This window comes from Carettochelys insculpta, chromosome 1, assembly GCF_033958435.1.
Source record: "Carettochelys insculpta isolate YL-2023 chromosome 1, ASM3395843v1, whole genome shotgun sequence".
Taxonomy (NCBI): domain Eukaryota; kingdom Metazoa; phylum Chordata; order Testudines; family Carettochelyidae; genus Carettochelys; species Carettochelys insculpta.
This window is the reverse complement of record NC_134137.1, coordinates 136,236,928-136,263,629: the sequence shown is the minus strand read 5'-3', so window position 1 is coordinate 136,263,629 and position 26,702 is coordinate 136,236,928. Positions and strand designations below refer to the sequence as shown.

Below are 26,702 nucleotides of genomic sequence, written 5' to 3'. Positions count from 1 at the left end.
ACTGGCCATTACTTTTATTAGGTTTCTTGCTATTCTTTGGCTTTCTGTCGATGAGGTGCAGACTGGAGACTTACTGTTAATTTATGCAGTTTATCAGCCAAAATAGCATTTAAAAAGCTAATAAGCAATAAAAAGTAAAACAAAGCTGTTAGAGAGTGTTGAATGTCAAAAACCTGAACAGGGAAAGTGATTGATTTAAGAAATAATAAATCCATTATCTTAATTAAGAGTCTAGTCACAACCTTCAGGCAAATGTAAATATTTATTCTAGTTCTATGTTACTCTGAGTAGGTGACTTTGGCACTAGTGTGAAAATGTAAGTTTTTAAATGTAGGCCCTAATATTGCCAATCAAATTTATCTGCAGTAGAATTTTTGAATTGCTCATGTTGGTTCAACAACAGAATTCTAAAGCAGAGTTTAGAAATTCAGGCAAATCAGTTATCAAACAACCCCAGATCCAGACAAGATGATCTTTTCCAGGTATGTGTAACCAAGTTTTGCCAACTATGTGAGCACAAGATTTATCACTTGTTATACTCAAAGGCTGGGTCTACAAGGAGATGTCCTGCTGGCAATTGCAAATGGCTGCTCATTAGCATATTCCTGTGGCTCATTAGCATAGCTGCACAAGATCTCACTGCCAGCAGAGGGGGGTACCAGCAGTAAGCAGGCCATGTAGACCTGCCTCTGCCACCACAAACCACCTCTGTCACCAGCCCCTTATGCCACCCACAGGCTTCACCCCCTCTGCAGCACCAGCCCCCCTGCTCTAAATGAATGTTCCCCTCCCCCAGAGCCAGGCACCCACAGTGCTAAATCAAGCCTTGCCCCCAGAACTATGCACCTTCAGAATCAGTCCTCCAACCCCCTACTCCACATGAATGTCCTCCCCCCAGCCCCAGCCCCCTTCTCTGCTCTAAATGAGTGCCCTATCCCTCCCACAGAACCAGACACCCCCAGAAACATACTAACCTGTACTAATTCAGTCTCACAACAACAAGAGGACAGTTAAGAAACATTTAATGAATTTCAGTGCATCCAACAAGATTCAGCACAGTTTATATTTGCAGAAAGAAAGCTGAGCCCAAAATCAGAGGGGCTGACATGTTAAATATTCAAAAAGTAGAAAAGTACAAAGCCTAACAGAATAGAAACAATATCTAATGTAAGAAGTAAAAAGCTTTCCACAGCATTGCTTCCAAATGCTATATGTTGCTAAACATGTGTTGGATTACTTTAGTTCCCCAGCTCAAATACAAAGCCAAACAACAGCCCCATTCAAAATGGCAGATCATCAGCCCCTGTACACTCAACATACACAATGACTGAATGTTCTAATAGTGTCTTGTTTCACAAATAAAGTGATAAACAACTATGAACTGGGTTCATTGCTGCAAACTAGTAAAAGCTGATCTCTTCACTGCATGTGTAGATATAACAATAGAGAAAAAAGTAGAGAGAATTATTTTCTTCCTAAAATGGCATCATACAGCTTTCCTGTTTTCTTGACTTGAATCCCTCCGAAACCAGCTGCAGTGAGGAGCTTGCTGTACTCTGTGGGTGTTCGTTCCTTTCCTTCAGCCTGAACTAACATGTTCATAGAATAAAGCTGGGTTTCTAAAGGCCCTGTTTTGTCTTCATTCAAAAGAGTTTCAACCAGCAACACTCCGCCACCTGGTGGAATAGTAACAGAGAAGTAGCTGAATAGTAACAGAGAGGAAGCCGTGCTAGTCTATACACTATCAAAACAAAAAGCAGTCAAGTAGCACTTTAAAGACTAGCAAAATAGTTTATTAGGTGAGCTTTGGTGGGACAGACCCACTTCTGCTTTTTGTTTTGATAGAGAAGTAGCTGTGTTAGTCTGTACTCCCAACAAAACAAAACAGCAGAAATGCAGCACTTTAAAGATTAATAAAATGATTTATTCAGTGATGAGCTTTCATGGGACAGACCCACTTCATCAGGTCAATTTCATTTCCAATACAGACTGACATTTACAAGTACAGAGAACAGAACCAAAACAAAAACAAAACTTCAATAAAAACTGACAAACCAAGTACATAGGACTGAAGTAGGTGGCAGAGGGATGGGGGATGTTAAGTATCCTGACTGAGATAACCTGGTGGAATAAAAAGTGATTTAAAAACACATTGATGTGTCAGTGAAGGACACTAACACTTATTTTCAAACCCAACATTTTAGGTATTTCTATAACCTTAGTGATCCCCTTTATGTAGATAGAAAAATCATGCTGTATTGCTGCTGTAGTTAAGGAAATGGCAAGAGGGATTCTATGCACCTATAAACTTATTTCCTGTATTTCAAAGCACAGAGTGAAGGGGAACCTATTTGCACTGACTGAAACTTTTATTTACTCTGGTTAAAATGAACCAGAAGTGTGCTTCTTCAGCATGAGGCAAGTAAAACTGCAGACTGGCAATTTTCTAAAATCGAAGGGTATCTGCCAACATCACTAGGCACCAAAATCATTTTAAATATTTGGTTTAGCCTGTCCAAAGGGAAATGCCTAAACCTAGAAGACAGTTGTGAAAATGCTCACATTGGCCATTATTACTCACACGGCCTGGATACAAATCACTGACTTAAAAGTGAAAGGTTTTCAGTGCATGTTTCTTTAGCCATTCATTAAATGAACCTCTACAAAACCCCAAAACACTGTCCCAAAATAACCAGTGCCTACGTGTCTCCATTTTGCAAAGAGGAGAAGATACGTACCAGGCTTGCAAGCCTTGTAGATTTTTGCTAGTAGCTGCATACACTTGTCATCTGCCCAGTCATGCAGGACCCTAGCCACAAAGTACAGGTCAGCTTCTGGAATTGGGTCTTTAAAAAAATCTCCTGTAACAAATACGAAAACAAAGCAAAACAAGCCTGAATAAGCAAACACTTTTAGTTCAATATTGCAAAAAGTACAAGGTAGCTCCAGAACTCCTCAAGAAACTTGATGGGAAGCTACACTCCTCTGGCTTGTCATGCTCAAGGCTATTGCTAACCAGTGACGAACACTGAACAGAAAAAATTCTCAGTGCTCTGTGGTGGCGTGAAGGGTGTTTGTTCTTGTTAAGTGTGCGAGAGGTCTGAATAATTTAAGCAGCCAAACATACAAGAGATATATCCGATTCTTTGGAAAAATATTTGAGTACTTCACAATTTAACTGAAGAAACAGAAATTAATGTAAGTGTAATGAAGTAAATAGAAAGGGATGGTGAACAAAACCAAAACAGTTAATTTTCACCTTCCAGTACATCAATTACATTTAAATAATTTTGTCCGATCTGAATACCACCGCAATAAGAATAAAGAAGAGTTACAGCTCCCAGAGTGGTCAAATCTTCCAGTGTTGGATAACTGGTGATACGCTCTTCATCTACCTGCTTGTTTCTCAATTTCATTTCTCTCTTTCTGTTTCCCACCTCCTTCACCTGTATAAAACATCTGTCACGCTTATCTGGCTTTGTTTTTAGGTCATCTTGCCATTCCGCCTCTTCCATTTTTCCCCTTTTCACCATCTCTCCCCTCCTCCCTCAACCCCACCTCTCACCACTGACCTTTTATTTTGATTTAAATAAAAATGGACATCTAAAAGCAAGAGACGTCAACTTTCAATTTATACCATAATAGGACCCCAATAAAACAAACAAGCAGTCCCATAGCACTTTAAAGACTAACAAAGTAATTTATTAGATGATGAGGTTTCGTGGCATCTATTCTATCAAATGTAACATGAACATCTTTGGGGCTGTTGTGCCCAGTCACATTGTAATTATCTACCCTGTCTTCTGTTTGCAACAATTTTGCACACTTTGGACCTGTCCACAGCTGTTGACTGAAACCACACCCCCTGCCTCCCTTCCTCGATATGACACTATGAAGAGAAAGGAATAACATGGCATGGAGTTTACTTTTTAATTTTCTATGTTGCAGTTTAAGCATGATGATGTTCAAGCTCTTGGCATGATAAGCAACCAAGCTCAAATGATACCCATTGCCCATTTTACTCTGGTGACAAGAAACACTCAGTACATTGTAATTTCCACGTGGACAATGCAAAATGAGTCAAGCTCACCTTCATGGAAAGAGATCCGATGTTCCTCTGGAGGTATGAAACGTGCCTTAGCCATTTGCACTACTTTAGGTAGGTCATAAATTGTGACCGTAGAATTCGGATACAAAGAAATACATTCCTGGGCCAAACCACCTGCACATCCTTATAGTGAAAGTGAAATACAGTGTAAATGCTCAAATATAAATATAATGTGAATTTGTACATCTTCCATCTAAGAGCGCAATGAACTCCGACTCATGACACCTTTTGAGATAGGTTGACAAGAGTATCCATTTTTATAGGAGAGGGAATGGAAGTGCTAAGAAGCTAAGACTATTGTCTTCCAGGCTCTCTCTGTCTTCTGTGGAATAGAAACCAATACTTGTGGCTTTACACCCAGTGATCCAAACACCAATCAATAAAGATGGTGGGTTTTTTTGTTTTGTTTTAGTTTTTTTTTTTTAAATCACAGAGTGATGCTGCTACAGCTGGCTAGAATTTTCAAAAGAAGAGATTTTTCTTTGAAAAAAATGGCCATTTTGAACACACACAAAAAAAGTGAAATATTTGAATGGTCTAAGTTTTTGTGTTCATGAAAGATTTTGGGACTTTAAAAAAATCGAAACAGTTACTAGAAGTCTATTTCACTGAATAACTACTTTGTTAATCAGATAATGAAAAATAACTGTTTCAGTGTTTATCATAAAGTGTAAGAAGTTAAATTCATAAAAATAGTGGTTTTGAACACTGCTAAACAGCAGTTTGATTTTATATGAAAATATTCTGAAAAAAATTAAATCAGCATTAGCTGAAACTAAATGGTAAGATACTAGTGACTATTACCACAGATATTCCCTAAGCTAAAAGTGACCAACCATTCTTCTGTTTCAAAGCTCCCATCTTCAATCATTAGGCAGGCACGTCACATAATACTAATGCTTACCCTCTCATGCAGTGCTAGTAAACTAGATGATGATGAATCCCACTGACCTTGAAGTCTATGATTCTATATTGCTATTACTCTATAAAGATCAAAGCCCTTCAAAAAGGAGGTGCGTCTCATTATCTCCAGCGTACAGAGGGGAAAAGAAAAGCTCAGAGAGGGGAAATGACTTGCATAAGGTTATACAGCAGGCCAGGGGAAGCAGAGCTGTCCTTATGCACATGCAGAATATGAAGTAGTGTGGGGAACCCAAAAATTTGAGGGTCTTCGTGTCCTCTCACCTGTCCCTTCCAATCCCTGTTCTCTGGCTTTCTTTCCCTGGGAGAGGATCTAGTTAACTTAAAAGTGAAAAGCCTGCCAGCCCTATTAACAGAACACCACAGCTGGGAAAGAGCCATTCAAGTAGTAAAGAAGCCATTTAATGGCTACTTGCCAACTCCCAGTGCATACTGTCAGTTTCTGAATTTCCCATGTCACTCTAGATCAGTGGTTCTTACCCTTTACTGCAGCCTGCACCCCTTTGGTTCTCAAAATATGTTCTTGCACCCCTTATCAAAAATAAACAATGCAGACCGGGGCTGACACACTTTTAAATGCATATTAAATATATGTAAAATAGTTTTATGTTATTACTCACCACAAATAATAGTGCAGTTTGCATACAAAAATATGCAAGTACTACACAGAGATGTTGGGAAGTTTTACCGTGAAAGTAAATTGTAACCAACACGCTAACAGTTAGTGGCTGACTGAATTCATACATAGGTTTGATGAAACAAAGTAGTTGTACTTATGTGCTGGTGCTTAATTTGTGTTTTCAATGATTTACCATCTAAAAACATCTGGCATGTCTCTCACCCCCAGAAAGGGCATCACGCACCCCCAGGAGGTGGGTGTACCCCAGGTTAAGAACCACTGGTCTAGAAGACCTTAGTTTGAAATTTACTTTAAAAAATATTTTGTTATTGTGTTGTTGAAGATTATAAAAATGGCATCTCTAAAAAATCATCACACCGCACCCTCTTGGCTGTTGTAAGACATAGGGTCACCAGTTTAATAGCACTGCGTAAGGCACCAGAAATCCTAAGAATGGCCCTGAGGGACAAAGCTGGGATAGAACATCCTTCATCCCAATCCTGAGTCCTAGCATGGTCAGAATCAGTACCGTCACTGGCAATACATACTGGACCACTTCCTTACAAGCGGCCTTCCCCCTCATGAGGATTACACCAAAGCAAGGTCTTGGTATATAGGAAATACCAATCTGATCATGAGCAAAATAATGGGATTGTTACAATGAGAGACACACTTCCGGTGTTCACCTTTGAGAACATTACCATACAGTTAGTTATTGTTCAGGATTTATATCAAAACAAAAAAGCAGCCATGTAGCACTTTAAAGACTAACAAAATAATTTATTAGGTGATGAGCTTTCGTGGGATAGACCCTCTTCTTCAGATCATAGCTATACCAGAACAGACTCACTATACAAAGCACAGAGGTCCAAAAATTCTTATCAAGGTTAACAAATGAGAAAAGCAGAAAGGCGGCAGAAGGGGGTGTGGCGTGGAGAAGTTAAGAGTTAGACAAAACGAAGTTTTTATAGGAGAAGTTTTTATAATGGGACTCTTTTACATACTTTGTTTTATTTAACTCTTAACTTCCCCACCCCACAACTCCTCCAGCTGCCTTTCTGCTTTTCTGATTTGCCAACCTTGATAACAATGTTTGGAGCTCTGTGCTTCATATATTGAGTCTGTTCTGGTAAGGCTATAGATCTGAAGAAGTGGGTCTGTCCCACAAAAGCTCATCACTTAATAAATTATTTCATTAGCCTTTAAAGTGCAATATGGCTGCTTTTTTCTTTTGTTAGAATACAGACTAACATGACTACCTCTCTGTCACTGTTCAGGATTTGGTTTCACTGGTGGTGTCAAATGACTCCAGAGGGGGACAAACATTAAAGAGTGTGAGTTCAGTTACTTTACCTGAAAAGGACACCATGTGTCAAGGTGATTTCCCACAAGGTTTTTCAATTCATATTTTTCCTCCCTTATTCCCAAAAAGTGACCTGAAAACTGACTTGTTATCTCTGCTTAGGCTGCATTTGCTCCATCCTACAAACATATGCATTTGTTCCTACAGAGTTAGTCATATGCAGTGAACATTCAACAATAGCCTGATCAGTGCAGTCAGTGGAACTATACCCAAGTACTTTAGTGCATGGGTTCAGATTGCAAAAGGGATTTTCTGCATAAGGACTTTGCAGACAGAAAGGATGGGAGGGAAAGAAGCAATCCAAAATTTAAGCCTATCAAATTTTTTAGTAGCTCTTCAATACTAATTCCAGACAAACCCCCACAAAGAACTCAGGAAGTTCCATTCTGTCTTTAAAAATGTTTGCCGAGCCTAACAACTTTAATTACAAACGTTTCGTTACTAAACAGAGTAAGTTCATCAGTGCCTGGTGAGAGGTCTTCAAACCATTCTTTATATAGTTCTTTTTTAGTCTTTATCAGTAATTAGATCTTAATTCATTACTTGTGTCTTCAATTTAAGACTAATTTGCACCTAACCACACCCTCATTAGCTGTTCTTCTTCTATTGTCCTTTGATCTCATAGGTTCAAACACCGGATCCAAATCAATGTGCCGGTTAATTTTCTCATTTCCAGAGAACCAGGTTTTCAAGAATTCTCTTCCCGGTTTAGATCCAGCTTGTCCTATTACTTTCACATTATTGAAGTCAAATTTGTGGCCAGTGTTATCTTCATGTAATGAGATTAATGATAAGGGATCATGCTGTTTTACAGCCAAATGATGTCTATGTATACAGGTGATTAACTTTCTTTGGCCATTTCTACACAGGGAGCTAATACAGGGAGCGAATGCTTTGGCATGCTAATACAGGGAGCGAAAGATGCTAATGAGGCATGGATGCAAATTCCCTGCACCTCATTAGCATAACGTCACATGATTTGGAGTCCGGAAGACCATTCTTCCGGACTCCAAAACACCATGTAGAAGTGCGGCTGCCGGGGGGCCTTCCGGAAGGAAGTCCTTCCTCTGGGGGCCCCTTCTTCCCAAAAATTTTTGGGAAGAAGGGGCCTCCAGAAGGAGGACTTCCTTCTGGAAGCTCCCCCCAAGGGCCACGCTTCTACACGGCATTTTGGAATCCAGAAGAACGGTCTTCCGGACTCCAAATCACATGACGTTATGCTAATAAGGCGCAGGGAATTTGCAGCTGCGCCTCATTAGCATCTTTCGCTCCGTGTATTAGCATGCCACTTCCAAAGGAAGTGGCCTGTGTAGAAACAGCCTTCCTGTTTGTCCAACATAGTGCTTGGAACAATTTAGGCATTAAATCTTATAAATCACACTAATTTTGCATGTATACTCAACCACATCTTTTGGTTTTGATAAAACATTCTTTAACGTATTTCATTGGTCTGTGCGCCACTTTAATTCCAAGGGGTTCTAATAACCTTGATGTCATCTCCAAGATGTTTCTAATGTCTGATAATACTATCCTTTTGACCAGAGGTTCCATAATTGCAGGGTTTTGATTTTTGTATGGACATCTTCTAATAAAACTCATTGCATTCAACTTAAATGCCTCCTTAATATGCCTCTCTTCCGTGTCACATGACCACTTAGTACTGCAATGTGTATTAATCCTCCCAAAAAGAGTTCTTACACAGCTTCTTTTATGGCTAATCAGATGATTACTAAAAAAGTTGAGAATCTGATCTGTGTGTGTCTCTTTTCTATACACCAATGTTCCCAGGTGCCCTGTTTCACTACGATTAACTAATACATCAAGAAGAGGAAGTTTGTTGTTATATTCCTTTTCAATAGTGAACACGATATCCTTAACTGTTTCATTTAAAATGTTGTGCGCACTTTCTATATCCACATGTTTACTGACAAATGTGTGATCTACCTAGCGTATCCAAACACTTGGTTTAATTGCTGGTAGCGCAGTCCTTTCCAAGCATTGCATTACCACTTCCACAATTAACCCTGAAAGCGGTGATCCCATTGGGGTCCCTTTAACTTGCTTATATATACAGCCATCAAATATAAAGTTGGCATTAAGGCATAATTCGACCAGATCCATTATAGAATCATGATTAATGGTTTGTATTAAGTGGGATTTCTCAGTCTGTAAAAGTTCTTGTAGCATTTGTTTAGTTAACTGTAGATCAATTGATGTAAAACATGATGGAATCAATTGATGGAAGCATGGTTCTCTGGAAATGAGGCAATTAACCGACACATTGATTTGGATCCTGTGTTTGAACCTATGAAATCAAAGGACAATAGAAGAAGAACAGCTAATGAGGGTGTAGTTAGGTGCAAACTGGTCTTCAATTGAAGACACAAGTAATCAGGTAAGATCTAATTCCTGATAAGTCTATGTGAAAGGACTATATAAAGGACTGTTTGAAGATCTCTCACTAGGCACTGATGATTAGTAACAAAGAGGAAGCCGTGCTGGTCTATACACTATCAAAACAAAAGCAGTCAAGTAGCAGTTTAAAGACTAGCAAAATGGTTTATTAGGTGAGCTTTCGTGGGACAGACCCACTTCTTCAGACCATAGATGTTACTCTGTTTAGTAATGAAACGTTTGCAATTAAAGTTGTTAGGCTCAGCGAACATGTTTTTTAAAAATACAAAGAACTCATTTAAATCCCTTGTAATAAAAAAACCCACTAATTCCTGTCTGAGTAGTTGAGAACTGCCATGTCAAGGCAGCCAGCCTGGCTGTCACAGGGAGAAGGCAGGAGAGGGAAAATGGTATGATAAGCTGTGGGGCCTGGGACAATTTGGGAAGATAACATAGTTCTGAACACATGAAGCTGCAGGATAACATACTTAAAAATAGAGCTGGTGATCAATTTTTCACAGAGCTTATTTTTCCATGAGAAAATGCTACTTCATTGAATGCAAAATATTCCATTGGAACACATGCCATTTTTAACAAAGTTTTCAAAAGGAAACCAGGTATGTTTCCAATAGAAGCCTGCTTGGTTTCTTGCCAGCTTGCCCACCCTGCCTCCTCGGCAGCCCATCTGGCAAGAGGTTTTCCAGGATCCTTCATCTCCCTGTCTCCCTCACAACTGCTGTGGTGGGATCGTACAGAGCAGAGCTCCCAAGAAGCATCTTTTATTCGGAAAACACTGAAATATTCCCCCTTCTGGAGTTCTTTGGTGTTTCTGAAATAAAGACTGAGAATTTCTCCTCTGCAATAATGTTGGAGATTTTGGCCTTTCATCCTAATTTGTGATGCAAATTATTTCTAAAATCTTGAAAGTTTTGCAGTGAGAGATTCATTTTCCTGTCTGGAGCTACTTAAAATGAAGTATTCCAGGTGGGATGTCCAGGCTGGGGCAAGGGGTTGGGGTGAGGGGGGGCAGGTGACAGCTCTGACTGGAAGTGCAGACTCTGGGGGTGGGACTAGGGATAAGGGATTTGGGGTGCATGTGGGAGCTCTGGGCTGGGGGGTTAATGATGTGGGAAGGGGCTCCAGGCTGGGCAGGGGGTGCTGAGGTTTGTGCGGAGGGACTGAAGGCTCAAGTTGGGGGTGAAGGCACTGGGGATAAGGGCTTTGGGATGCAGGAAAGTGCTCTGGGCTGGGACCCAGGGATTTGGAATGTGGGAGGGAGATCAGGGCTGGGGCAGGAGTCTGAACTGGGTGTGGTGTGAGGGCTCCAGATAGAGGCGTGAGCTCTGGGGTTGGCTGGGCATATCAGATTTGGCATGCAGAAGGGTGGGGTTGAGAGGTTCAGAGGGTGGGAGGGGGATCAGAGCTTGGGCAGGGGGGTTGGGGTGTGTGGGGATGAGGTTCTGGCTGGGATATGACTGGGGATGAAGGTTTGGGGTGCAGGAGTATGCTCTAGGCTGGGACCAAAGGCGGAGGGCAAGAAGGGGGTAGGGAATTAAGGCATGGGCATGGGGCATGGGCACATCAAGCAGTTCCCAGAAGCAGTGTCGTACCCTCCCTCTGACTCCCAGGTGAAGGTGCAGCCAGGTGGCCTCTGCACTTCCCTCATCCACAAGTGGCTCTTCTGCAACTCCCACTGGCTGCAGTTCTCAGCCAATGGGAGCTTGCATAGGAGCTGGCAGGAGGACATGTCACTGCTTTTGGGGGGCTGCATGGAGACATAACAAACAGGGAAGCCATTTAAGCCTAGCTGTGCCACCAACTCCTCTTTTATCAGTGTAAACAGTGCTGCTGACTGGAGCTGTCCAAGTCGCTTTTCAGACATTGCAAGGAAAAATAATACACAGCTGAGGGTAAGGAAAGGCTTCAGAGGCTGAGAAGTGAGAACAGATTAGCTGGATTTGATTTTTGCTTTCTGTGTTTTATAAACATGGGAGAGCAAAACATCTGGAAAGAAGTAGACAAGGAGACTGCATGATGCTGTAAATCCTGACAAGCCTGGAATAGAGAGCCTGATAAAGCTGTATGGGGAGACGTATGGTGGCAATTCAACAGCCTACAGTCACTGAAGGAGGTAGAGAACATCCTGGAAGCTATACTGGCAGAATTACTTGAGCAGTGGCAGGAAAAAAAAAAAAACGACCAAACCAATGGGAAGGAAGGAAGGAAGGAAGATATGCTGCTACTTAGAAACGTAGGGTTCTTTAGACCGAGGAAAACATTTTGCTGTATCATGCTTTCGTTATTTTCATATTTTATACAATCCTTTGGCTCAAGAGGTATAATGCTTCCTTTGTAATTGATCTGGATTATGAAGTCTGGGCTTTGTTTCAATTTCTCACACAAGTCATAGAATAAGGGCAGTCTTCATCCATAGCCTATAACAGACAGTTCAAAGTTCCCATGACACTTACCTCCCAGATCATAAATGATAGTGAACGGTGAAAGGTCGAAAGCAGTGATCACATCTCTGCCACATATACTCCAAATTGCATTTAAACCATACATGAACTGGACCATCTCTTCATCTGACCTGGTCATTTGAAAGAACATTATTTGTAACACAAGTCAATTATGACACATTCATTGGTGCCTAGCATCATATAACGTCTTCACTAACTTTTATCTCATATATTCTGTGTGGGGGACCACAGCCCACAGCATACTATAGTAACCTTATGGAGGGTAAGTATGTGGGCAGTTGGGTCAGTGCCTTTATGTTTCCCAGGGATTGAGGCTCATCCAGGATCAGCCTGAAGCAGTAGCAGGCTCATCCAGCCCCTGGGGTTAATCAACCACCTGCAACCCATGAAGGCCGGTGGAACCCTTTAAAAGGCTTCCCTCAGGACTATTGTCATTCTCAAGTTGTTCCAGAAGATCCAAATGACTAAAAGATTCCACACAGTTTTTGGATGCTACTCTCGGCAGTAGTGGATGGCATTGTAGAGACTTCTGGACATTTAGAAAGGATGCCTACCACCCCAAAGAACGTGCTTTGTTCAAAAGGGCCTACAAAATCAATGTGCATACATTGCCATAGTTTTTTTGCAGGGCAGTCCCACGGGTGCAGAGGTGCCCACTGAGTTGCATTCCTAGAACCCAGATATGAAATACAAGCTCTTGCTTTCTGTTGAATGGAAAAGTCCAAGCCAGCCCACCAAAAATAGCTTTCACACAAATTCTTTCATGTGCACCATGCCATAGTGACCTGAATGTAGCTGTTCTAACATCTGTAACAGGCCCATACACAGAGGGTTGTGAGGGATGCAAATACCCTCCCACCCCACCCTTCCCCAACTTCTGTCAGGCGGGTACCTGGGGCAAGGGTTGGGGCAGCAGCCGCAGCAGCTGCCCCCAAAGAGAATCACCTCCCTTGCCCCCACCGGGGTCAACACCCAGTGCTCTGCTGCTGCTTCCAGGCCCACTGAGCCTGGTTGGGTGGCTGGAGGACTCCCAGCCCCCCCCATGGAGAAGCAGGGCTCAGCAGGTTGGGCTGCTGAGGCAGAGCATCACGTGGTTAGTGCTGGGGAGAGGGGGAAGCAATCCCCTGAGGTGGCTTCTGCTGCCACCTACCCCTTGTCCCGTTAATCCTCTCCATCCTAGGCCGACTTTGGGGGAGGCAACTTCAGGACAAGCTAGGGTGGAGTGGGAGGGTCCTTACACCAAGCAGGGGTTGACAGGTGCTTGAGTGGTGTGGGGGTTGCATGTGTCTGGCTGACCGGTGGGGGGCTGCGGGATCAGGCAGAGGAGGAGATGTTGGGGCCTTGTGGGGGTGGAGTGGTGGGGTCTTTGGGCCTAGCAGGGGTGGTAAGAGAGGCTGTACAGAGGTGGCGGAGCAGGGCCAGCTGGAGAGCTGAGGGTGGTGGGAGAAAGGCAGGGCCCACTGCGGGGATGGTGGTCCATATTTACAAAAAGAGCACCCCTTCCCAAAATTCCTGTGCACAGGCCTGTGTACTGTTGGAATGATGACACACCTTCCCCACAACAAGCACCCAGAAGGGAGCAATTAACTCCATCCTCCTGGACATGTAGTGATCAAAGTGAGGTCTGTCTCTGCACTCAGCACTAGATTAACAGTGGCCTTAAAAGCTCTGCAAATCTGAATGCAGCCATCTTCCTTCAATATTGGAAAGACTGGAGTTGCCCATGGCTAACTGTTCTTTGAACTATGTTTTTGACTAAGCACTCCAGGTCTGCTTCAACTTTTGGCCTGATGGCATGTGGCACAGTTCTGGCGGTCAGATGTTTTGGTTGACTGTCAGGTTTAATGTTCAATATCACAGTGATTCCCCTCACACTTCCCAGATCCTCTCCAAAAACAGTAGCGTGTTTCTTTAATGGATGGGTCACGTCTGTTTCTTCTTTAGTCACCCAGTACACTTCTGCCCAGTTCAGCTGGATCTTCCTAAGCCATGATCTAACCATTAAGGCTTGATAATGGCCTTTCACCACAAACAGCAGCAATTCAGCAGTCTACTGAGCTCCACCTTAACATCAATAGTGCCCAGCAGGGGTACAGCTTCTCCTCTATATCTCTTCAGAATGTTCTTCATTGCCTTAAGTGATAGGTGCTTTGGCTTTTCCTCATGTACAGTGTCTGAGACCAGCAAAATTGCCACACTGCTGTCCAGTTCCATGTACGCAGGTTTGCCACCCAACAACGAGGTTATTCGTGTGAGCCTGTTGCCACAGACAAAACACAGAGTGGCTCTTCTTCGGAAGGCGCTTCAGCTTGGTCAGCCTGAGTCTGCTTGATGGTAGGCAGACTTTTCTTTTCGGTCCCCCAATTGACTGACTGTCTTTTTGCCACACTGATCCACTAGGTCCTTACAGCAGCGTTTTAATGCACAGTGACCCAGCTTACCACAGTGGTAACATTCCTGCATCCCCACTGATTTGTGGATAGGTTCTGGAGACATCTTTTGCACCCTTGGGGCTCCATTGAGGTCATGTGCCTTCTGTGTGGCCAGTTCCATGGAGATTACCGTATCAACATCCTTTTTAGGGTAATCTGGGCCTTTATTAATAAGCACTTCTGTATAGCTTCACTGTGCAGGCCACATACTAACCTGTCATGTATGGCACCATTTAACGTCTCCTTCAATTCAGTGTCCCACAAACTTTTTCAAAGGTGCTACAAATTGTACAACTGTTTCACTTTTTTTGGTCTCTTTTGTGGAATCTGTACCTTTCTGTAACTGCTAAGGGTTTTGCAGTATAAAGTGACCCCAGGATTCCCGCAATGTAACTAAGTTTTAGTCACTGGCTTGATAGGGTACAGTAAACTACGCAGCAGTGAGTAGGTTTTAGCCCTTGCAACATTTAAGAATATTGGCACCTTTTTCTCTTCCTTAATGTCATTTGCAATAATAAACTGATCAAAATTCTCAGTGTGCATCTATGTCCTTGTTCTGTAGTCTCCTCAAAAAGTCCCAGCAGCCCCTGAAGTGAAGCCACGGCAGTGACTTCTACTGCTGCTGCTTTCTTCCTTTCCTTTTTTTTTTTTAAATATCTCCCAGTTTCTGATCTTCACTCCAGTCAGAACAAAGGTGACCCCAGCTTTAGTTTCAGTTTGCACTGTCAGTGTTACAGTCAGTTGCCAAATACCCTGCTGCAGAGCAGCAAAAGTGTTTGTTTTCTTACATTGACTTCTATTTAATTTGCTGCTGGAGGCAGAGCAGGAATTCCATCCTAATCACCACTTGGGCTACATCTACACTACAGCAATCTTTCAAAAGAAGCCCTTCCAGAAGATCTCTTCTGAAAGAACTTCTTTCAAAAGAGTACATATGCACACAAAAAAGAGGATCAAAAGAGCGATCTGCATTTTTGAAAGTGTGTCTGTACAGCCTCACTCTTTTGAAAGGACAGGGTCAGGATAAAAAAAAAAAAATCAGGCACCACAATGACTGCTCTTTCAAAAAAAAAAGGCTGTGGGGAGCAGCTACACACTTTCTGTCACACAAAGTTTTCAAGAGAAGGTGCTGTTCCTGAACCAGGAGTGGAAGAGCGCTTTCCAAAGGAGCTCTGCATTCTTTTGATTTAATTTCAGAAGAACACTTTTTGTGTGTAGACACTCCGCTGGATATTTCGAAAGAGTTCCTTCTTTTGAAAAATATTTTGTAGCCGTGGCCTTTGTTATATTATTTGGAGTCACAAGCCGCGTCTACACGTGGCGGGCGCTATTTCGAAGTTGACATCAACGTAAGGCAGCGAGACGTCGAAGTCGCTAACCTCATGTGGAGGAAGCTGAGAGAGCGTGCAGGCGGCAGCCCAGCCACGCGGCCAGCCTGCATGCCCCTCTGCAGCCACAGAAACCCCCCACCACTGCAATGGCCGCCTGCCAGCCCCCCAGGTGCCCCCAGGCTGGGAAGCGGCAGCGGGGCCCCTCCTGGACGGAGGCCAAGCTTCGGGACCTGCTGGGGCTCTGGAGTGAGGAGGAGGTGCTCCAGGTAATGGGGAGCAAGAGGCGGAACACAGATGCGTTCGCTTGGCTGGCCGAGGGCCTGGCCGCCTGGGGTCACCCTGCCTGGCCACTCCTGGGGGATGGGGGCGGACCATCAGGTATGTACCCCCCTGGGGTTGAGGGGTGGGGGTAACAGATATGACCATGCCCTCCACATGCCCAGATGACCATGGCCCCAAGGACAGCAGTGGCATGTCCCTCAGAAAAGTGCATCAGCCCCTGCCCCCCCAGTACGACAGTGCCATGCCCCATCCCTGGGGATGGGGGGAGCGGAACCTAGGGTCCCCCGGGGGGAGGGGGTGGGACACCCATCATCATCATCAGCATCTCCCGGGGACGGGGATGGGGAACCAGCAGCAGAGGGGTGGGGGGACAAGGGCCACGGCTCTGGGGTCACACTAACGGCTGTCTCCACTCTTCTTCCCCGCTGTGTTCCGCAGCTGCACCATCGGAGGGACCGGAGAGCGCTGGCGAGGTGTCAGTGGTCCCGGAGAGCCCACCGGGGCCATCAGTCCAGGCCAGCCCCTCGGCGGAGCACCGACTGGCCCCAGGGCGGGGATGACGGCGGAGCCAGCACTCCCGGACGGTGATGGACCCCCAGCTGCTGGCGATCCTCTGGCGGCAGCTGGAGGTCTCAGAGCAGCGCCTGCGGGTAGAGGAGCGGCGCCTCGAACTGCAGGACCGGGCGCTGGCCTGGCGCCAGGAGGCATGGGGGGCCTTTATGCGCACGTTCGAGCGCATCGCGGACCACCTGGCCCCCCCCATGCCGCACTGGCTGCCGCTCTGCCCACCCTGCCTGCTCCACCCGCTGCTCCACCCGCCGTCGCACCTCCATCCGCCACCGAGGGCCCTTCTGCCGAGGGGGACCTGGGGCCAGCTGACACCCGCCGGCCATATCTGCCGGTCTGCCCGGCCCCCAGCCAGCCCTGGCCAGGGCTGAGGCTGAGGCGCGGGTCGCGGACGCCCACCCCCAGTGCTGGACATTAGGGGGTGTGGGGCCCAGGACGTGGCTCCGCCCTCCCCCTTTGTACATATCCCCTTCACTTGTCTTTTGTAAATAGTTTGTATTAGACCCCTGTTATGTTATGATGATACCTGCCCCCCTATGTAAATAGTTCTCCCCTTCCTTGTCTTCCCCTTTTTTTTCCTGTCATCTTATAATACATATATATATAATATTTATTTTGGCTGTAAATAGTATGATTATAATAAGAGTTCAACGTATTCTGGTTTGACGAACAACATCTGTTTTTATTTACAAGAAAAGTGGGGGGGGTGCTCTTGGGTGCTCTGTGGTGTGGGCGTAGGGGCAGGGAGTGTTGTGGAGGATGGGGGGGGTGCAGTGGGGGGCCTGCCAGTGTTCACCCTGCGGCCTCGTCGAACTGGGCCCGCAGGGCCTCCCAGACCCGGGTCCCTTTGGGGTCCACCTGGCGACTGGTGGCAGCGGGTGGCTGCACATCGGCCCTGCCAGCCTCCATAGCCCAGCCCTGAAAGAATGCCTCCCCCTTGCTCTTGACGAGGTTATGGAGGGCGCTGCATGCGCCCACAATCTGGGGGATGTTGGTGGGGCCCGCATCAAGGCACCTTTGAGGCGGCCAAATGTGCGCTCCACCACCTGGCGTGTGTGGTTCAGGCGCATGTTGAAGCGCTCCTGGCTGGCTGACAGGTGGCCCGTGTAAGGGTGCATGAGCCAGGGCCAGAGGGGGTATGCCGCGTCTGCGATGACGCAGAGGGGCATGGTGGTGTCCCCCACAGGGATCTCCCGCTGGGGGATGTAGGTACCTGCCTCCAGCTGGCGGCACAGGCCCGAATTCCGGAATACCCGGGCATCATGGGTGCTGCCAGGCCAGCCCACATATATGTCCAGGAAGTGGCCCCGGCTGTCCACCAAGGCCTGGAGGACCACTAAGTGGTAGCCCTTCCTGTTTAAGCAGCATCTTCCACTGTACTCCGGGGCATGGATGGGGATGTGGGTCCCATCCAGAGCCCCGAAGCAATTGGGGAAGCCCAGGGTGGCAAACCCCGCGATGGTGGCATCCGGGTCCCCAAGCCACACGAGCCTGTGGAGGAGCAGGGCATTGATGGCATGGACGACCTGCAGGGGAAGCATATGGGAGAGCACCAATGAGGGGTGTGCAGGGTGTGTGTGGCCCTCCCCTCCCAGGGCTGCCTCCCCCTCTCCCCGTGGGTCCTCTTACCTCCATGAGGACAGCCCCGACGGTGGCCTTGCCGACGCCAAACTGCTGGCCCACGGATCGGTAGCTGTCTGGAGTGGCCAGCTTCCAGACAGCGATGCCGACCCGTTTCTCCATGCTGAGGGCACGCCGCATGGCGGTGTCCTGGTGCCTCAGTGCGGGGGTGAGCCACTGGCATAGCTCCAGAAATGTCTGCCGGCTCATCCGAAAGTTCTGGAGCCAGCGGTTGTCGTCCCACTCTCCGAGCACCAGCCCCTCCCACCAGTCGGTGCTCGTGGGGTAGCTCCACAGCCGGCGGCGTGTGCAGCGGGGTGGGGGGGCAGGAGGCTGCAGGGGTGGGGGTTGCTTCCTACTCCCCTGCGGGCAGCTCCTCCTCTGTGGCTAGGATGTGCTCAGCTGCCTCCTGCATGGCATGGAGCAGGGCGAGCACTGCTCCTCCAGGGGCAGCTGGGTGGACCTCTGGCTGCTGCTGCTGCTGCTGCTGCTGCTGCTGGGGGTCCATGACTGCGTCGCCCGAGGTGTGTGTGCCTGTGGCTCTGCAAACTGCGTGCTGTGCAGGCTGAGTGTGTCTGGGAGGGGCCCTTTAAGGGAGCGGCTAGCTGTTGCTCCGGAAGTGCTAGTCAGCCCTGTGACCCTGTCTGCAGCTGTTCCTGGCACCCTTATTTCGATGTGTGCTACTTTGGCGTGTAGACGTTCCCCTGCAGCGCCTACTTCGATGTGGTGCTGCCCAATGTCGATGTTGAACGTCGACAGCACCAGCCCTGGAGGACGTGTAGACGTTATTCATTGAAATAGCCTAATTCGATGTCGCTACATCAAAATAAGCTATTTTGATGTAGCTTTCACGTGTAGACGTAGCCACAGAGTTTAGGAAGTAATTGCTTGAAACACAGACAGCTGCAGAATTTGCAGGTTGTCTATTTTATTCTATCACACAGAACTAGCTACAGCCAGCCAAAACTGGGCTAACTCCTAAGGATCCAACTCGCTTACTATAAAAACAAGATTTAACACTATGACAACACAATACACAACAATAAGTAAATCCACCCTCTTACATACACGTTTACATTTTTATGAGACAAAAGCTATTACACTTAGGATATAGCAGAATGTTTTGAGGTTACTCTGAAGAGTTCCCAGGCATTTTCATTTAATAGAATTTTCCATTACCAACTATTTTACATAACATGTTTTTCAGGATAGTTTACAAGTAAGAACTTTATGCTTAGATACCAGTGCCAAGCACATAAGAAAGACCAGACATTCTCAACATGGGATACTATTGAAACAAAGGATTTTTCATGTAAAATATCATTTCACCTTCAAAATGATAAAACAAAAAAGTCATCCCCACGCTAAGCTGATCACTACCTGTAGAGAGCCCCAAAGAGGTCTTCTGATGAAATGCCAAATGCTCGCTCATACTGGTTTTTCCCATCCCTTAAAAAAAAAAAGAAAGGTTGTGAGCATATTTTTGGTTTAACACATTGCTGCATTGGTGGCTGTAAGTAGATCCCACTAATGGCAGGGTTGCCCCATGGCTAGGCCCCCACAGTTCCCAGGGGCCCAAAGTGTAGGACTCCAGCCCTCTCACTACAGCCTGTAACTTCAGTTTGGGGCATGGCCCAAGGGACTAGTTTTCCCCTCCTCACAGGGAGGGTTCTCTGGGATTATGCCCCTTTGAGCCTGGGGAGGGCTTGGAGGGTGCGTCCTCCAGAGGCAATTCTGGCTCAGGCCTTGCAGGTATCTCAGCCAGCTCCTGCCTCTTGGCTGGTCACCCCTGAACTGAGCTAGCTTCCCTCCTTTTATCCAGCCTCCAGGCCTGACACTGGCAGCAGGTGAAATGGGGTGGGGCTAATTACGCAAACAGGCTCCATTTAGCCCTTGGACTGCCAGGCCTTCCCCTCACTCCCTTACAGTGGCAATTTGGGTACATTACGCTATCTGTTGTATTAAATTTAAGGAAGAAGGGAATCACTGCCGGCATTACAAGCAATTGTCCTTCGTTTGCTTGGCTCATTCAGAAAGCTGCATGTGCCACACCAAAAGACTCAAAAAGGAAATCAGTCTACTTTGCTATTGCTTAAAGTTCATTACTGGACACATCTAAGATGAAAGAAAGACAACTGTTACTTGATGTGCCAGAGACAGAGCTCAGCTTCTCAACTGGGGTAAATCCATTAGAAGCTGTGCTGATTCAAACCTGGTGAACTTCTGGCCCAATATAAACTGATTTCCTTCTTCACTTGCTTCTGTCTTTGGCAACAGAATCAAACAGGGTCCCTGCAAGTATCCTTCAGTTAACACTATTCATCATCATTTGCATGATGAAACAAGGTTTCCTTCCACAGAAAGTGTCCTAATTAAATGTTCTCCTTGGGCAGAGCCATCCCATCCATATGGGGGACAGCTGCCCCAAGCCCTACTCTGTGGGGGAGCCCCATAGCAGCCTCCTCAAGCATCCTATGGATGGGACAGTTGCCCATGTTAGCTGTGGGGTTCCTGGCAGCTGGGGGGATTACTTGGAGGGGCAGATGTGGGAGCAGCAGGGGGCAGCACTCATCACGTCAGTGGGACCCAGAGCTTCCTGGAAGTCTGCTCTGCTGCCACCTTCCATCCCATTGTGCTCCACTTCCCTGTGGTGAGGTGAAGCACTACACCCTGGCCCCAGCCCACTCCCCCCTTCCCACCCCAGCTGGCGCCCTGGTAATCCCACAGCTCACATCCCATGGCGAGGGGACTTGAGGGGAATGAGTGCAATGGGGTGGGAGATGAGCAAGAGAGGGGAGTGGTCTGGGGGAAGCAGGGTGGGATGGAACCAGAACAGAGGCACCTCAGGGCCTGCAAAGGATGGATGGCCCTGTCCTTGGTACACACCAAATAGGCATAGTGCAGAAGTGTGTTTCCTCAATCTGCAGTGAGTTTATCCACTGAAGCAGTGACACACACACACACACAGTAGTGGTACTTAGCACTCCAACATGCTCCTGCAACAGCTGCCCACCAACCTTTAATGCCAATAGTCCCTGGCCATCTCTGGGTGGAATTGAACCTAAGTCCTCAGGAGCCAAACACACAAGTATCTACTGCGTGAGCTAGACGGTACATAGCTATTAAACAACGCTGTAACCTACTCGTTCATATCTAGGTTGTGTCAGTGTCACTGCGTGGGACACAGCACTGTGCTCAGAGCAGTGTTGTTCAGGTCTGCGGCCGACAGGAGGGGCAAAGGGAGCAGTTGCCCTGGGGCCCAGCATTCGAAAAGGACACAGAGCTTTGCCTGCCACCGCTACTGCTTTGGCAACAGCAGAGCCTGAAGCTCTGGGCCCCTTTGAAGTGCCCCAGAAGCTTCTGTTCCACCGCTTTGTGCAGCTTGGAGGGAGTGGGAGCTGCAGGTGCTAAGGGCTGACTGCCCTAGGCCCCGCCCCTTCCAGAGCATGGAACCAGCCCCACCCCCAAACTTGCCCCAGGGCCCATGGTGGCTGTTGGCTCTGCTGGTGTAGTGACTTAGTTCTCCTAACTCAGGCAGCGTGTCCCTAAGCTTCAGAGACCTCTGGGTTGATATCTCAAATAAGCCCCCTGGGGGAGGGTTAGCTCAGGGGTTTGAGCACTGGCCTGCTAAACCCCTGATTGTGAGCTCAGCCCTTGAGGGGGGCATTTAGGGACTGGGGCAAATAGCTTTTAAAAAAAAAATGGGGATGGTGCTTGGTCCTTCCAAGAGGGCAGGAGACTGGACTCAGTGATCTCCTGAAGCTCCTTTCAGCTCTATGAGATGTGTGTAATGCAGAGACCAGGGAGTTCTGCAGATGAGATAAATCTGGAGCTAAATGTATAAGACTAGCTGTAGTGCATGAGCTAAAAGCCATATCTTTGTTAGCAAACACTGCAGCAGAATCTAAGTGCCACCAGCTGGGACAGAGTACAATACCCAGGAGGTATACAGGTAAAGGATGTCTACATTTTCTCTTGTTCCTCCGGATTCGCACTGCTTCCAGAGCAGGCTCACAAATGGAGCGAAATGTTTTATTGCAAGGGGTGGTGGCACACAAGATGTTTTCTGCTTACCTCACGGCATCTGTCAGGTAGTGCCAGCACAAATAGACGGTTTTAGAGTAGTACATCAGATTATGATACAGAGATTTGGGACTTGCTTTTGTAAGATAGAGCCTGGAAAGCTCTGTGTTCCTGTAGAATGCTACAAGGAAAAATGACGGTAAGTTAACACTGATACACCTGTCACTGTGCAAAGCCTGTTTCACAGCATAATCTTCGTAGCAAGAGCAATCTATGGAAATGCAGCCAAGGAAACCGCAGGAGGTTTCCCATTTTAGATAATCTGGGAGGAAAAGGGAAAGGCCCAGGGGCAGGTATGCACAGCACCCCACACCTCCGTCAATTTCTGCAACAACTGGCATGAAGGGTTCCAGGGCATAAATATCATACACCATCACCACCAGCCTGTCTTATATGAAAGAGCAAGGAGAATATGTATAAGACACACCACCACAAGGGCATCTCCATCCACTATGCGCTGGAGTGTATGTGCTCAAATGCATTTCAGCAATAACGCCTAATATAACCATCGTTTTCTGCCCAGTGAGGAAAGCAATAGGGAGAGATAAGGCCCCAGCACATTAAACCACCCATTATCCCTAACTTGAATACCTTAGACACTTCTGAGGCCACCTCTTGCTGTGAAGTTCTTTATCCTCACTTGCTATTAGGGGAGTTATCTCACAGATGCAAAGCTCTGGGCATTTACTGTGGTGCTGATCTGTAATGGACAGATATGTGGGCAGCTGTAGAATGTGCTATCTGTCGTAGCAGAGGCAGACCCCCATTGAATTCAATGAGAGGAAGATTAGCCTTTAAACTGAGTCCTCAGCTGTGTGACGGGAAGACGGGGGGTATGGGAAACTCCAGGAGAGTGTAACAGAGAGTAAGCCGTGCTAGTCTATACACTATCAAAACAAAAAGCAAAACAAAAAAACAACCCAGGAGAGTGTGTGTGTGCCCATGCCCAGTCACAGAGAAGAAAAGTGCCTCTCAAAAATCCAGCTCAATTCCACTAGCAAGGTGGATGCTGCCTCATTGTGTTCTACAGCCAGGCTGGTGGCCATGGAAAGAATACAGGTGGCTCAGAAGATGACACAGATTTCTCGGAAATTGTGCTCATGGTGACATGGACTGCAATAGCTGCTTGTAACAGCTCCCCATGGGGACGCTACTGTGGACTATCAGTGTCTTTTTCCAGTGTTGTTTAATCCACTTTGAAAGTGGATCAGGCTAAACTGGAACAAGCCAACTCCTATTCCTGATTCCGATGAGAAGGACAGCCATGGTGGAAGGATGGGGAGAAGGTTCTTCAGAGAGCTTGAGAGCCTGTGTGATCAATGAGGAACACTCTGAGAGGTTGCAAGGGAGTACAGCAATTGCTAAGAGGCTCATATGCAGGGGCCTGGCACAAATGCCGAATACATTTGCCATTGACTAATTTGAATTGATCGTTTGGAACTGCAGATTTTCTTAAACTTTCCAAAGACAAGGTTACAAGTTATTTACTGTTTTGAGACCGACAGGAGGTATGAACAGGCATAGACAGTTTTGTTGACTTCAGGGGTATTCCACTAATGAACACCAGCTGAGGATGTGACCTTATGTCTTTAGGTCAGGAAATCTGAGACTGCACATAATGAAACAGACAACTGGCCAAGCTGGTAAGAGGATTTAAAGTCTCAACTTGTGTAACTAACGCCTGCTTCTGGCCGCCACACTGTACATTCATTGTACGTCTTACAACACTTTCTTAGGGTATGTCTACGCAGCAACATTATTTCAAAAGGAGCTGTTCCAGAGTAACTTATTTTGAAATAATGCTGCCACACACAAAATGCATTTTGAAACAGCACTTTGCTATTTTGAAATACTGCATCTCCACACATACAGCCTATTTTGAAATGAAGCCATTGGACGCACTATGGCTTATTTCAAAATAGGCTCTATTCCTTGTATTAAAAGTCCCTATTTTGAAATAGATCATTCAAAATACATTATTCCTTGTGCAGTTAAGTGTACCTATTTTGAAATAGACCAACTGCTATTTTGAAATTATTTCCAAATAGCAGCTGTGTTGTGTAGATGCTAGGAAAATTATTTCAAACACATTTTGCTATTTTGAGGTAACTTTGCCGTGTAGATCTACCCTCAGAGTCCGTTACAACTAATTTGACTCAAATTCATTTACACCTGGGCAATGAATATGGCTTGTGAATTTCGTCCACAGAATTATAGAGGTTCTGAGGAGAGGTAGAAAAGTGACCATAGGTTTGTTTTACTCTTACTCCTACCCAAGTTCATGTTTTTTTTATAAATCCGTTGTACTGAAGTTTCTCAGATCACATAGTTCCTGATCTCACATTCTGGCATTTTTGCTTTTAACATTATCAGTCTCACTGATGGGACTCAATGAAGCCTTAAAAACAACAGGGATTTAATCGCTAGTTGTCTCCCTGCCCCCCAACATTACCTCCTTCACTTTTAATTTCTACTGCCAGGAGCTTTAATCCCACACAGGCATCGAGTAACCGCTCCATTCCACTGGCGTTGGCACCCAGACATTCAGCAATGGCATCTGAAGGCAGGGGCCCTTCTGACTCCAGCAGGAGATCAAAGACTCCCAGTTCGCAGGCAGTGAACATAACCTGAAAGCAAACAGAGGTGAGGGTAGTGGAGTAAAACATAGTGCAGATATGAGCAGTTCTTTAGGGGAGAAGTGTTAGTCTGTATATACACAGAACAAAACAGCAGTCCTATAGCACTTTAAAGAAAATAATTCTGTGATGCAGACCCACTTCTTCAGATCCGGACGAGTATCAGAATTTTCCAGATCTGAAGAAGTGGGTCTGTCCCATAAAAGCTCATCACCTAATAAAATTGTTTATTTTGTCTTTAAAGTGCTACACAGCTGCCTTTTTGTTTTCCTTTGTGGGAGAAAATTTTACAAGAACTGCAAAAACACCCACTGAAGTGTTTTTAGCTATCAGAATTCTGTGATTAAACTGCAGTTGCTTTTAGCACTGAGACCATTGCTTAAATTGAACTGCTTCTTTCACTTCTGCTGTCTGCTGAACTAATCACATATTAAGGCCAGGTAATGTGCATGTTGTGTTGTGTTATTATTTTTTTATTTTGTTTTTGCCTTTGTAGGTCTTACAGTACCAAAATTAAAGTCACTGTTCTGTGATTACTGGACTGATGATGTGTTGTATTGTTAAAAAAGAAACAATAACAAAAGTCTCATGCATCTAAGTGGAAAAATCCTAAAGGTTTTGGAGCTCTTAGACATATCTAATAGCTTGTGCTCCATTTCTAACAAACGTATTTATATCTATCTAGCATGAAATACAATATTCTACTGCTTATATATCGTTATAGAAAACCTTTAATAAAATGCCACTCTGGTCATTCTAATCTCCAGTTTGCCTTAATCCTTTGCGCAGAACCACAGAGTTCTTCCTTTCCCTCTCAAAGATAACACTTCCCAGCAGAATCAAAATTACTTTCAGATTATCTTTCAAAAATATTTTACAAGAGTAAGAATCTGAAACTGTTGGCCCTCCACTGTCTCACGGAGTGCTTAGAGTACCGTTGTTGTTTGAACTAGCCTATATTCTCTCCAAAGTGGAAACGAAACACATTGGGCATTTAATTCTACACATACCATGAATGCTATTTCTTGTTTTGCTGTGTTTACTTCTGACAGAGCAGGAAATATTAAATAGTAATTGAAAAACATGGTTTGTGTTAAAAAAAAGATCTTCAAAAGAGGAAATGAATTCTCAGGGTTCCCACCTCTGCCCTACTACCATCCTGTTCCTTGAAAGCTGAATATGTTTCCTGCCATCCTCAAAGGATACAAATGACCAAAATAAAACTAGGATACTGTGTTCTCTTTTGCACACAATAAATACATATATGAAAAATTCACTGTAGCTGATAATGTTTCTGCAAAACTGTTATTTTGGTGCTGGATTTTGCAAAAGTCAAAACTAAGGGTCATTTGGATCTGTGGTCTTGTTTATGCAAAACCCCAAACTTTAGAGGTATGGGGAGATAATCTGTTAGCAAATTAGACTGGCACAATTGGGGGTGATTTTAATTTCCGAAAAACACCATTTGGAAAAGTTTATAGTAATATAACTTGGTTCAGATTGGGGGTTCCCTTTACCCAAAGCCCCTACATGCAAGTGGTTTGGATAAATGATCTCAGGATTGACCCTCTCCTTGAAGGTAATATCTCTTGCAAGGTTTTTTCCCCCTGCAAATTATTATCATTTCTTTCAAGTTAAAATTTGACAAACTTTTTGCAGATTGAGCTTAAAATCCGAAACACTTCTATTTAATGTTTCCTTTAGTGAGATGTAACATAATCATCTAAACTGAATTTAGAAATTTTTATCTGCCTAGTTTTAATATAATTTCCAAGCATTTTTTGCAATTCTTACCTTGGAGACCAAAAATCCATGGTTATATTGAAATAAAAGCTGAGGATAGTCAAGGTCTTCTGTGGAGCTCAT

At 45.4% G+C, this 26,702-nt stretch overlaps 1 protein-coding gene across 1 annotated transcript; it reads right to left on the bottom strand.

Moving 5' to 3' along the window:
• Nucleotides 1-1,464: 1,464 nt before the first annotated feature.
• On the bottom strand, nt 1,465-26,702 carry ASMT (acetylserotonin O-methyltransferase). The gene is made up of 8 exons (XM_074983320.1): nt 26,631-26,702; nt 24,653-24,827; nt 22,192-22,321; nt 19,498-19,566; nt 11,877-11,995; nt 4,091-4,231; nt 2,739-2,861; nt 1,465-1,676 (listed from the first exon to the last, which is right to left on the bottom strand). The coding sequence occupies exons 1-8, from the start codon at nt 26,700-26,702 to the stop codon at nt 1,465-1,467; spliced, it is 1,041 nt and encodes a 346-aa protein (XP_074839421.1).

What these genes read in the sequence shown, in the direction of transcription:
- ASMT (XM_074983320.1), bottom strand. Translation starts at nt 26,702, where the DNA reads ATGAGCTCCACAGAAGACCTTGACTATCCTCAGCTTTTATTTCAATAT. An exon ending in ATGGATTTTTGGTCTCCAAG is followed by an intron (nt 24,828 to 26,630) that starts GTAAGAATTGCA and finishes GTTTGCTTTCAG; the next exon opens with GTTATGTTCACTGCCTGCGA. An exon ending in CTCTTTGGGGCTCTCTACAG is followed by an intron (nt 11,996 to 19,497) that starts GTAGTGATCAGC and finishes TCAAATGACCAG; the next exon opens with GTCAGATGAAGAGATGGTCC.